The sequence below is a fragment of the Nicotiana tomentosiformis genome, chromosome 12 (genome assembly GCF_000390325.3).
Source record: "Nicotiana tomentosiformis chromosome 12, ASM39032v3, whole genome shotgun sequence".
Classification (NCBI taxonomy): Eukaryota; Viridiplantae; Streptophyta; class Magnoliopsida; order Solanales; family Solanaceae; genus Nicotiana; species Nicotiana tomentosiformis.
The window spans coordinates 127,624,489-127,638,360 of NC_090823.1; the positions used below are offsets into that span (position 1 = coordinate 127,624,489).

Below are 13,872 nucleotides of genomic sequence, written 5' to 3' on the forward strand. Positions count from 1 at the left end.
GAAATTTGACAAGATTCTTCCTATGATCTTGCTAAATATATCAATATTAGTTATTTTCAAGAGCTTATATATTTTATAATTTTAATTTTATAATTTAAATGTATTATTTAATTTTTATTTTATAATTATTTATATAGACTCCTAAAATTAGTAAGAACTAAAATAAATGAATAGAGGAAAAGCTATTTAATGCCCCAAAGTTATTCTTTCTTAACCCTAAAACGTTATTTTTCCATTTCTAAAAGTTTACATGAAAGCAAAATCCTTGCCCTTTTTGGTTTTCAGAAATTTTTAAAACTTTCTAGCTTCTTTAAAGCTCTCTATCATAAGAGTGAAAAATTCCTTATATCAGTATAATACTAATTATCATAAATTTTGTTACTGCTTTTAAATAATTGGAAGCAATGACGGTTTATTTTAAGCATGGAAAGCGGCAAGTCGATTCTCCATAAGCAGTAACCGTGGAAAATATCGAAATTCTTAGGTTTTCTTCGTTTGTAGTTCTGACCCTCTTTTTTCTACTGCTTGTTATCCTTCGCTATATGAACAAACTGATATACAAGGAGTCCTTTGTGGGAATTCTTCATTGGTTCTTTCTGTCCTTTGTCAGTTTTTGGAATTAACTTTGTTTGAAAGAGCATTTGAAATTCTTGATGTAGATTGGAAGTATAGTCAAATCTGAAGGTACCCGTGGACTGGAGGATTGCTTTTGGAGGTATATTCTAAAAGGGTTCATGTTATTTTATTTATCATTTTTCAATGGATAAATCATGGATTGGAAAGCCACGGAACACAAACGAATACCTGCTTGGTTTGGATAAATTTCTTGATTTTGCGTTTAAGAATGCGGCTGTGGAAGATACAATTAGATGCCCATGTCCTAAATGTGGCTTTGGCAAGTGGCAAACTAGAGAGATAGTGCAGGATCATTTGATTTGTAAGCCATTCCCTCAAAATTATATTATTTGGAATCTTCATGGTGAGAAACTGGTAGTAGAGCCTCCTGGAGATAGAGATGCTATGCAAGAGATGTTTCACCCAGAAAATCCAATAGAAACAATGATTAATGATGCATTTGGGCACTATAGGCACCAAGCGGCTGATGTAGGGATATCTCAACCATTGGACTCAAATGAAATATCAAATGAGGGGCATAGGGAGGATTTTGGTGACTTTCATGATTTTCTCACAGATGAAAGTGAAACACTATATGAAGGGAGCAAGTTCACAAAGCTAGAGTTTTTAATAAAATTGTATCATATAAAGGTCTATTGTGGATTAAGTGACAAGGCAATGACTATGATACTAGATTTGTTGAGAGATGCATTTGAAGATGCAAAGTTACCTCTTTCCTTTTATGAGGCCAAAAAAACCATTAGCAAACTTGGCCTTGACTATACCAAGATACCTGCATGTCCAAATAATTGTATGCTATACTGGGAAGGTGATTCAGAATTGGAAGCATGTAAGCATTGTGGTACATCTAAATGGAATCCTAACAAGAAAAAAAAGCAAGCTGCAAAGGTTTTGCGTTATTTTCCATTGAAACCAAGATTGCAACGATTATTTATGTGTTGTAAGACTGCTGAACATATGAGATGGCATGCTTCAGGCAATAATGATGATGGGTTGATGAGGCATCCAAGGGATGGTGAGGCATGGAAGACATTCGATCGGACTCATTCTGGATTTGCTTCGGATCCTCAAAACGTTCGCTTAGGCCTTGCTAGTGATGGTTTCAGTCCTTTTGGAACAATGAGTACTACCTATAGTATTTGGCCAGTCTTCTTGATTCCATACAATCTACCTCCTTGGATGTGTATGAAGCACACCTCCTTCATCTTATCAATGATCATTCCAGGGAAGCACATGCCTGGAAATAATATAGATATGTACTTACAACCCCTCGTGATGGAATTACGCGAGTTATGGAATGATGGTGTAGAAACGTTTGACTCATCATTGAATGAAAATTTTAGAATGCATGTAGCTCTTATGTGGACAATCAGTGACTTTCCTGGATTAGGTATCTTATCTGGCTGGAACACACATACTGGTTTTGTCTGCCCAACTTGTAACTTTGACACAGAACCTTGTCGTCTTCGTCATAGTAAAAAGTGGTGCTTTATGGGCCATCGACGTTTTCTGAGAAGAAATCACAGGTTTAGGTTGAACCGAGTACGCTTTAATGGAAGTACAGAGGAGCGAAATCCACCATTAAAATTGTCGGGGTCTGCCATTTTGAGACAAATCGAAGAAGGGAGAGGAGCAGAGTTGAATTGTAGAGGGAAAAGATCTAGACGAGCAACTAAGCAATGGAACAAGAGAAGTATATTCTTTGAACTTCCTTATTGGAAATCTAATTTGTTGCGTCATAATCTAGACTTTATGCATATCGAAAAAAATATATGTGACAATATCATATATACGCTGCTCCATGATAAATCGAAATCAAAAGATAATATTAATGCCCGAAAGGATCTAAGAGAAATGGGCATAAGGCGTGATCTTTGGCCGGATGATAGTGGAAAATATCACCTTGCTGTGTTTTCACTTATGACTGATAACAAAAAGAAGCTGGACACTAAAAAGTTGTTCCTTACAACTTTGAAGAATATTAAAGCACCAGATGGCTACTCAAGTAACATTTCTAGCTGTGTTGATTTGGTACAGAAAAAGATTTTTGGCTTGAAAAGTCATGATTGCCATATTATTTTAGAGCAATTGCTACCATTGGCAATCCGCAATGTGTTGCCCGACCATGTAGTTGCAGTTTTGGTGGACTTCTGCTCATTTTTCAGAACCCTTTCTACCAAAACCTTGAATGTTTCAGAGCTTGATAAGCTCCAAGAGCGCATTGAAAGCACACTTTGCCACCTAGAGATACTATTTCCTCCAACATTCTTTACAGTAATGGTTCATTTGTCTGTCCATCTAGCAGAGGAAGCAAAACTCGGAGGTCCAGTGCATTATCGAAACATGTATCCCATCGAGAGGTAAAACATTAACATTTCTAATTTGAAGATACTTGCATTCTGGTCACTTGAATTAGTTTGTACACTTATGGCATATTATTTTTGTAGGGAGTTGGGACATTTTAAGTCCTTTGTACGGAATAAATCACAACCAGAGGGTTGTATAGCTGAGGGTTACTTAGCTGAAGAGTCTCTTACCTTTTGTTCTCGGTATATTGAGGATATTGAGACAAGATTCAATAGACCTAGGCGTGTTCGTGATGACCCAAATGTCACTGAGCCTTCTGGAACGTCCTCTATATTTCCTCAATTAGGTAAACCTGCATCAGCTTCGATTACATTCCATTTAACTGATATGCAGAAACTACAAGCTCATCGATATGTGCTTTTGAATTGTGCAATAGTCACGCCATTTGTGGAGTGAGTAACTCATACAAACTTTATAATCTTTATCATTGTAATGTTTGAGCAGGCTAGTCTTGTTCTTTAACATTAATTTAATTATTTCATATAGTGAGTTTAGACAGTACATAAGGAGGAGTTCAAGAAGAAGACCTTCACCTACAGAGATAGAGAGGAGAGTTAATAAAGAGTTTGTTGATTGGTTCCAAAAGCGGGTGAGTAAGTAATCATCAGTTATTGTTTACATTTGGTTTGAATGAGCAAACTTCAGTAAGACAATTTTGTTTTGATTTAGATTATGAATCCAGACACAATAGATACAATGTCTATTGATCTAAAATTTCTCGCACGAGGTCCATCGGTAGTTGCAAGACGTTTTACTGCATATAACATCAATGGGTCCAAATTTCGAACTTTGGCTCGAGAAGAAGGTCTAAGAACACAGAATAGTGGAGTTTTCTTAACTTCTAAAACATCATGTGTTGCAAGTAGTATTGACGGAAATTTAACGCAAGCAGAGTTACCATATTATGGGAAGTTAGAAGATATTCTTGAGATTAATTATTATGGTCGATTCAAGGTTGTTCTTTTCAAATGTAGATGGGCTGATACTGCTCGAGATAGAGGGTATAAAAAGGATCGTTGGAACTTAAATTGTGTTAATTTTGATAGATTGATTCATACCGGTGAATGTGAAGAACATGAGCCTTACATCGAAGCATCTCAAGCACAAATGGTGTACTATGTGGATGATGTTGTCAATAAAGGGTGGAGTGTTGCTATGCATCTAAAGCCAAGAGATATGTATGATATGGGAGAAGAAGTAGTGGAAGATGAAGTATATGAGAATGAACCATACCAAGAGCAAGAACTCGAACAGCTTTTTGGTGATGGTGATGAGTATGTACAACTAGCTACGGACCATATAATTGATGATGTAGTAGAGACAAATGTTGCTACTAACTTAGCAGCTGGTACATACATGTTTGAATAGAAATTTTATTTAATATGTTACTTTACCTGAAGGTAATAGTATTGCATAAGTAAGTAGTGTTTATTTTATTTATTTGATGTATAAGTATATTTAGAATGTCATTCATATTTGGTTTGAAGGCATATTTAGAAATGATAAGGTTAATTCAATCTGTTGTTCCTCACATGGCATCCAAGAAGAAAGGAAAATCGTAAATGTTGGAGGTTGCATTGCATTGGATCTGGGACCATGGTCAGGTGCTTATAGTGCATCCAAAGCTGCTGTACACTCATTTACTGATACCTTGACGTATGCTTGTATGCTATAGCTAACTTTGTTTTGGATGGTTTTTTAACTTCAAATTGCAGCCAAGCATACAACGATTAAATTTTATTACAGGCTCTTAAACTTAGTTATCTTACTTTATCTTTAGTTTTTGGGAGCTTTATTTTTATTAGATTGTCATTATGTACTAGATGTACTGATTTCTTTTCCTTGAACCACATTAATGTTTTTACTTTGTTCTCATCTCATAATTAACGACTCAAACTCCATACTTAAGATTTACTGGAAACCAGATAAGTTTCTCTGGACGTGTTCACCTTCTCGCATGAATGTTACCTTTGCATCGGATGAGGCATCACCTGTCAAACCTCAACTTTAAACGAAATTACTTTTCTGGCATTGTTTTCCTCCTATGATCAAACCTTTTGACTTCATAAGTATCTTTTTCGTTATGCTGAAGAGTTGTCAATAAATCCTCTTACGGAGTAGTTATGTAGAACACATTGTTGGTCAGGTTGCAACATACAAGTCATATGGCTGAAAATAGGAAGCCAAGGTCCAGTATGTTACTTGGTTAGTACCTTGTTTGAGACTAAATCCGACAGAGACCGTGTTATAGGCTGATAGCATCACATGGAGGTATAGTTGTGCCCTTTACTACCAGTTACCCGGTCAAATCAGGTTGTGCACCTTGATTCTTATAACATATTAGCTGCATAGTTCACAGTATTGTTGAATTTTTCTGAGTAGTGATATTCCTGTTGGAAAGTTTATTTTACTCCTAAATCTGCAGCCTAAAGTGTTGTCAAAAGCTCGCATAAAGCATGCTTAGGTGCTGAAGCTAGGCACAAAATAGGCTTATCTTAAAGAGGCGAACTAAACAATAAAGATTTTTTATAATGTTTTATCCACATAACGTTGTTATTTACTTGTTCTTATTCTTCCTCTCGAGTCGAGGGTCTTTCGGAAATAGTCTCTCTGCCCTCCAGAGTAGGGGTAAGGTCTGCGTACACATTACCCTCCGCAGACCCCACTTGTGGGATCCCACTAGATTGTTGTTGTATTCATATTTGATTCACCTTTTTATATTTGATTCACCTCTTTTTAATCTGTGGTATTCATATTTGTTTGCCATAAGAGGATCTCTTGGAAAAAAGATGAAAGTATTGAAAGAACTGAGAGAGAGTAAGGGACAAAAAATAATAGTTGGAAGAACAAATTTGTTATCATGTTAGATGGTATTACCCGCTAGAGGAATCAATGGGAGGGCGGAGAAAGTTTCATGGAGCAAAGGAATTATTGTTGTCGGACCACTACGATGTTCGAATTTCCCACAATATAGTAGGAAAATGCAATGTTCATTCTTTTAGGAACTATACTAAGCTTGAAAATGTTGGTCCGGAGGATTACTACTGCCGGTTCAAGTATAAAACGACAACTAGAGCTTTTGTGCCAGATATGGTTCCAATGTAAGTGTATGAAATTCCGCATGGTTGCTGATTGAAGTCGAGTAATGTTCTTTATGCTCATAATTCTTTTTTGTTGCTCTGAAGGTATTGCAAATGCGAGATGCCATATAATCCGGATGAGTTTATGGTAAACAATATTGATGAGAATAGTCAAGTAAATTGGATCACTTGGTCTTTCTCTTCTCTTCTCAATCTCTGTATTTGGGCTACGGAAAGACTAATTTTTATGGCAAGGATATAACTTAGAGTCTCAGACAACCAAATTAAAAGAAAAGGCCATTTTGGTAAGTTGATAGTGTATCTAGAATCTAGATTAGCTTGGCTTTAGTTGTTCTCCTATGCAATGTAGATAAGTACATTTTGGTGCTTTTAACCCCTTAGAAGATTAAAATTGGGTTCACAATGACTTATGCTGATATGGTCGTCTTGTATAGTGCAAGATAGACCGCCCAAATTGTAGATATTTAATTGCTTGAAAAACGTGAAATGGTAAAATGGAGGACACGATCTGCTATTACCAGTGATGTTGCTTGCTTTTCCCAATCAATTTCTTGACACAGTTTCTCCTCCTCCTTATGTACTTTATCTTGACTTGACCATATTCTTATCTTGCTTTTTGACATCTTTCTGTTTCTGTTGTTCAGAGTGTGACTCCTGCAGTACTTCTCAGGTTTCTGCGCGAGCATCGATCAGAATGGGTAGACAATGATATTGATGCCTACGCAGCTGCAGCTGTTAAAGTTGGTCCTTGCAGCCTACCTGGGGCCCGAGCCTGTAATTTTGGGGGTCAAGTGATACTTCCACTGGCACACACAGCTGAACATGAAGAGGCAAGTGTTCTAGATCCTATTTAAATCAATGTGGGCATGCCTAAAACTGTTCCTTTATGTCTTCTTTGGATAATATGGGATGGATTCCTCATCATTAATGTTGACCCCAACCTCTTTTATGCTCAGTAGTTGCTGGAGGTCATCAAGTTGGAAGGAGTTTGCCATTCTCCAGAAGATGTTATAATGCCAAGAGATATGTTCCTACTGCAAGTAAGTTCTATTTCTGCACATGGATTTTGTTCTTTTGTAGAGAATCTTAACTGGATCTAACAAAGCTCGTACCTCTATATAAGAGACAGACTTGTACAAGATTGAGAAGCTTAACTTAATGGTTTGAGAAACTTCAGTTTTACTCTGGCTCTGGACAACCGTCCAGTACCAAAAGGAAATTTATTATAGATACCATATGCTCCTATGCTATTTTCCTGAGCTTTCGAAATATGAAAGTTACCATGCATCATCTTTAGTATCACAAGTCTGCTCATATCCAAGTGTTGAGCATATGGATTCTTGATAGCTATGTTATGATGCTGCAAGATTTGACTGAACTGATCTATTGGTCAAACTTGCATTGGATGATGAATATGCTGGGTTAAACTGCCTGTTTTTGACTCTAAACAGTTTTTTAACTCATGTTCTGTGCTTTTGGCAGATGTGCAGTGGAATGGATGAAAATGCTGTTGGCACCTGTGCTGAATTGTGTGGAGTGCAAGGAGAGGTACGCATCAATTCATCTTTTTGCTTAAGTTGCTGATTTCAAAAATTAATTACTTACATTAATTTCCTCTCCGTTGAAGATTGGAAAACCAACAAATAAATTGTAGTGAACATGAGATAGGACATAAAAAGAGTTCTCTTAACAGTTGGGCCAACTCTGCTCTGCCTTCTTAGAGAGTTCTATTACTTTATTAGTTTTCAGTTATCTTTAAGAATCGGACATTTCTTCTTAACTCTAGTGCAATGTTTTTCTTGCATATTTTTCTTCACTATTCACTATGTGCAATATACATTGAAGAGCACTGGAAAGTCCCGGCTGATCTTTGCACTATGATTGTTTTGTGTAAAGCACTAAATATTAAGTAAAGGGGTAGTTTCATTTGTATCAACTTATCTAAAAAGAAGAACAAGAAATTGCCGTGTCATTTTCTTAGTTTCCAGCATGATAAATTCAGAGGCCTATCTAAAGGTTCTGTGCATACATAAAAGACTTCCATATCTCAAATGATCTAGCCATATAGTATATAATATGTTAAGAGTTTCTGAAGACACAACTGTACCTTGGAGGCTGATCTGATTGGTTAAACCAAAACACATCTGTGTCCATTATACATTGCATGCTTTTATTTCTTACAATTCGTTCCTTTAGTCTTTTGTAGGCATCATCTAGCCTGTGTGGGCATGACTATTGAACAAAATAAACATCTAGATCACTATGTTTGTTTCGATTGTGAGATGTGGCCATGCTGTGAGTAGGTGGATTCCATTGACAATGATGGAGTTCTTGTTTTTTGATGTTGATAGAGTGTTGAGGGGTGGTGGCTATTTATGGTTGGATCATTTCTTTAGTAAAAAGGCAGATCTTGAGAAGGTTTTCCAACCCCTGATTTGGAAATTGAACTACAAGAAGGTGAAGTGGGCAGTAGCAAATAAGAATGATGCTAGTGGTGTGAAGAATGGGGAGGTTTACTTAGCTCTTCTTCAGAAGCCTGTTTCAAGATGATACTCTATTACAGGTACCGTCTTAGTCTCTCTGGAAATGAGATTATACATTGTTATAGTTGCGCTGGAGTTAGAAATATTGCTAGTAGTGATAGATCTAAGGTAGTTTAGTATGAATTTTGGTTTTGGCACTCAATTAATGATAGCACCAATAGAGTGTCATAATTAGAATCTCCTTGCTTGTCTCTGAGGAGCTAAATTATGTCCAAATAATGCTAGTTCAAAATTTGCTTTGCTTTATTCTTTACTGAAAATGTTATATTTGTAGAAGTAAATATGGACCTTCACCGGGGCACATTTTGTATTTGCAAGAAGAAATTAATGGTTTTGCTTCACTGATTACAACTTGATACACTGATTACAAAATTATCTAGCACATTCATTTTCTTCTTTTCTTGTACAGTTTGCATACATTCACAAGGAAAGATGTCATGACAGATACTGTTGAAGACACTCTTTTAACTTTTGGAATGTAACTCTTTGATACAAAAGAGTCTATACCATTTGCATAACACTCTTCTGCACTTTCTGATAATGCATTGGCTGTCATCTGTGATTAAGGTAAATGAGTTTCATCAGTAAGCAGCAACAGAAAATTGACTGAAAAGAAAGGATGGTGGCAGAAATAAACTGCCACTATTATTTTTAGAACACTAATATTATATTGTAGCAGTTATAAACTCCCACATAGCTTTTGTTTTTTAAAAAAAATATTTAAATCATATTTTGGGGGTTTATAAACCCCACAGTATCTTTTTTGAACTATTATGATCATATTAATGGGGTTTTGTAAACCCTCGCATTATTCTTTTTACATGTCGAAATCATATCACGGGGGTTTTAAACTAGCACTAATTGTCTTTCAAAAGCCCCCACATAACTTGTTTTTAAAAAAATATTTAAATTATATTTTGGGGGTTTTTAAACCCCCACAATATTTTTTTTGAACCATTATGATCATATTGAGATGGTTTATAAACCCTTACAATATTTTTTTTAACACATCGAAATCATATTGCGGGGGTTTTAAACTAGCACTAATTGTCTTTCAAAACCCCCACATAGCTTTTGTTTTTTAAAAATATTTAAATTATATTTTGGAGGTTTTTAAACTCCCACAATATCTTTTCTGAACCATTGTTATCATATTGAGGGGGTTTATAAACCCTTGCAATATATTTTTTTTGACACATCAAAATTATATTGCGGGAATTTTAAACTAGCACTAATTATCTTTCAAAACCCCCACAAATTAAAAATTCATTTTGTGGCGGTTGTCATGGAGGTTTTAGAAAGCCGACGCAATAATGCTCGTGGCAAAGGTAACTGTGGCACTTCTAGAAACCGCCAAAATTCTTTTTGTGGGGGTCAAAAACTGTCACAATTTGACCAAAAATCCCCCACAAAGTAAGTGTTTTCTTGTAGTGCTAATTCTACCCAGACCCCCATATTCCACCATGAAAACACTAGATTCTAGGTTAAAAACTTATGCAATGTGATGAAAGATTGAAGAAAAATAGGTTAGAATCACTTACCAATGGATTGGGGAAGAAAAGTTCTTTGAAAAATGGCCTCTAGGGTTTTCTTGTTTTGAAAATTTGAAGAATGAACAAAAATCCCGTCTAACTCCCATTTTGATCAGTTGCAGATGTCGCATTTACGACCTGGGGTTCGCAAATGCGAGCCCCACAAATGCGAAGAAACAATCGCAAATGTGAAGTCCCTTACATTCCTACTGTCATCGCATTTGCGATGATTTGTTCGCAAATGCGAACTTTGAACTTCCGTAAATGCGACCGTTTGATCGCAACTGGGATCACTATACCCCCCCCCCCCGACCCACTTCGCAAATGCGAACTTGAGGTGCTCCAGCTACTCTTCTCAAATGTGATGATTGCTCGCAAATGCGAACCCATCAGAAGTCGCAAATGCGAAGCCCGACCTTGCAAATGCGAGATCAAAGGCCTGCACCAGAACTGAAACACACCAGCAATATTTCTAAATCCAATTTTACTCTGTAACCTATCCGAAACTCACCCGAGCCCTCGGAGCTCCAAACCAATTGTGGACACAAGTCTAAAAATATCATAATAACTTGCTCGCACGATCAAATCTCCAAAATAACACCTAGAACTATGAGTTTTAGCATCAAATCAAAGAAAATTTTCAAGAAAACTCATGAGCTTCTAATTTCACAACCGGACGTCTGAATCACGTCAAACCAACTCCATTTCTCACCAAATTTGACAGACAAGTCATAAAGATAGTATTGGACCTATACCAGGTTCCGAAACTAAAATACGAACCTGGTATCTAAAAAGTCAAACATTGGTCAAATATTTCAAAGTCATTAAGCCTTTAACTTTCAAATTTTAACAAAGTGCGATAACTCGGGCTAGGGACTTCCGAATTCTATTCCGGGCATACGCCCAAGTCTCAAATCACGATACGGACACACCAAGACCGTCAAAACACGAATCCGGGTCTGTTTTCACAAAACGTTGACCTAAGTCAATTCAAATGGATTTTTAAGGCACAAATTTCATATTTTCTTAGATTTTAAAATCGAGAAAGGCTAAAATGAGGTATTTAAGGGTTCAAAGCATAGAATTAGGTTCTAAAATATAAGATGACCTATCGGGTCATCACACATTGACAAAAGTAGGCAACAAATTACTCTTAAAGTGGAACATGATGGTAGTGTCTTCTGGATCACTGTTGTTTATGCTAGAACTAAATCTACTAAAAGGAAAGGTTTATGAAAAAACTGAGAGACATCAGCAGCATTATCAGTGGTCCATGGACCATTCTTGTTGACTTCAACTCCATCATGACAGATGATGAGGGGTGGTATTCCACATATAATTAGCAAAAGCACAGATTTCATGAACTGTATGGATGACTGTGGCATGTCTGATCTTGGATTCACAGGATATCCCTTTACCTGATGCAATGGCTGGAAGAGAAGGAAAGGATAAGCAAAAGATTGGATAGAGTAATGATAAATCAGGAATGGGCAGAGGCTAAAAAAACTAACAGGGTCGATCACCACGGTAGATCTGGCTCTGATCACTCCCTTATCATCTTCAAATTTAGGAATCCTAATCATAGTGCCATCAGATACTTCAGATTCCTAAACTTCTGGACTAAGCAGGGTGACTATCTAAATCTGGTTGAAAATATTTGGAACACTGATATCCAAGAAAATGGCCAATGGGTACTACAGCAGAAACTAAAAGTTGTGGCTAAAGGTCTAAGTGCTTGGTCAAGAGATACTATAGGTGATATTTTTGCCTCAGTCAAACAAAAAGATGAGAAAGTTGGCCTTCTGGAACAGATCTACGAAGATAACAACACTGACTCCAACAGACAAAGCATACACAAAGCTCAAGCTAAGTACACTAGATGGCTCAAAATGCAAGACTCTATTTTAAAACAAAAGGCAAGAATCAGATGGGTTGATGAAGGAGATACTAATTCAAAGTATTTCTACAGTGTGATCAAGACCAAAAAAGGAGGTCACACATACATAGAATCAAAAACAACCAAGGCTCATGGATAATAGGCAATGAGGCAATTGCAGATGCAACCATTAAGCACTTCAGTGATTTATTCACCCAAAATGGAAATGGCAACAATATGTCTATTCTTGAGTGTGTGGACCCACTAGTAACTGATGAAGATAATGAACTTCTCAGCAAGATCCCTGGGGAGGAGGAAATCAAATAAGCAGTCTTCTCAATAGACCCAAACAACTATGCAGGACCAGATGGCTTCAATGGACATTTCTACCAGGCAACCTGGGACATAATTAAAAAGGAGGTATGCAAGTTTGTTCCAAATTTCTTCAATGTCTACAGCCTCTCCAAGTATTTCATTCACACCAACCTTGTGCTAATCCCCAAGGTAACTGCTCCTAACACTCTATCCCAACTTAGACCTATTAGTTTTGCAATGTGTCAAATAAGATTATTTCTAATAGACTGTCAAGTGTTCTCCCCAAGATCATATCTGATAATCAGTTAGGTTTTGTTAAGGGTAGACTGATCACAGAAAATATACTACTGGAACAAAACATTGTGCATGGAATCAACAAAAAGACAAAGGATGGCAACATTGTCATTAAACTGGACATGTCCAAAACATATGACAAAATCTCCTGGAAGTTTCTCACTACTACTCTTAGGAAACTCAACTTCTCAAAGGCAGTGATTGACATCATATTTAGGTTAATATCAGACAACTAGTACTACATCCTTATCAATGGCACCAATTTGGTTTCTTCAAATCATCCAGAGGATTAAAACAGGGAGACCCTCTTTCACCTGCTCTATTTATCTTAGCTGCTGAAACTCTTTCTAGGGCCTTGAAAAAACTTAATCAGCATGCCCAATTCATTGGCTTCTCAATGAGTCTTAAAGGCCCTAGAATCAATCATTTAAGTTATGTTGATGATCTAATACTTTTCTTCTCTGCTGAAAGGAAATCAACTAAACTAATCCTGAATGTGCTAAATGAAAACCAAAAAGCATCAGGACAGGAAATCAACAAAGACAAATCTTGACACAAAACTTCAAGAACAGGAGAATCGATAGAAGACTAAGGAAATGGACACGCATGAAGCAAGCCCAGTTCCCCTTCACCTACCTTGGCTGCCCAATTTACACTGGCATGAAGAAGATTTGTCATTTCTCAGACTTAGCTTCCAGGGTGCTTGCAAAGACTGGAGGATGGCAAGGCAAAATGTTGTCTTTTGGAGGAAGAGAAACCACCATAAAGCATGTTCTCCAATCACATACCTTCCACCTGATGGCTGTAATGGCTCCGCTGTAACACCCCAAAAAATTTCGAAGTATTTAAGTGTAAAGCCAGGTAAAAATTTTGCAAATAAATTCAAGACTCGCCGCGGCTCGGACCTTTTGGGTTGAACAATGCACTAGAAAGTGAAGGAAATATTTGGACAGAAAAATGCATTTCTGTGGCCCAAAACTATGCGGCCGCAGAATTACTCTACGGACCGCATAATGGTCGCAGAATGAAGCAAGGGCGAGGTAGTTTGGGCGAAAGTCTGTGGTACATTATGCGACCGCAGACCAGTTCTGCGGTGCATTATGCGATCGCAGAACAGGTCTACGGGCCGCATAACTACCGCAGGCCCAGGCAAAATTTTCCCAATTTTTGGCATCAAATTGTGCGGCCGATATGCGGACCGCATATCC

General features: G+C 37.1%; 1 protein-coding gene across 2 annotated transcripts; it reads left to right on the forward strand.

Moving 5' to 3' along the window:
• The first annotated feature begins 322 nt into the window (after nt 1-322).
• On the forward strand, nt 323-8,998 carry LOC138903561 (uncharacterized). Of its 2 annotated transcripts, XM_070191909.1 has the most exons (7): nt 329-2,996; nt 3,084-3,395; nt 3,490-3,592; nt 3,673-6,934; nt 7,064-7,144; nt 7,587-7,652; nt 8,301-8,998. In XM_070191909.1, the coding sequence occupies exons 1-4, from the start codon at nt 760-762 to the stop codon at nt 4,369-4,371; spliced, it is 3,351 nt and encodes a 1,116-aa protein (XP_070048010.1). In that variant the 5' UTR covers nt 329-759; the 3' UTR covers nt 4,372-6,934; nt 7,064-7,144; nt 7,587-7,652; nt 8,301-8,998. The 2 variants fall into 2 exon arrangements, with proteins under 2 accessions (XP_070048011.1, XP_070048010.1); XM_070191910.1 differs by lacking the exons at nt 7,064-7,144; nt 7,587-7,652; nt 8,301-8,998 and having other exon boundaries at nt 323-2,996; nt 3,490-3,596; nt 3,673-3,858.
• Nucleotides 8,999-13,872: the final 4,874 nt, after the last annotated feature.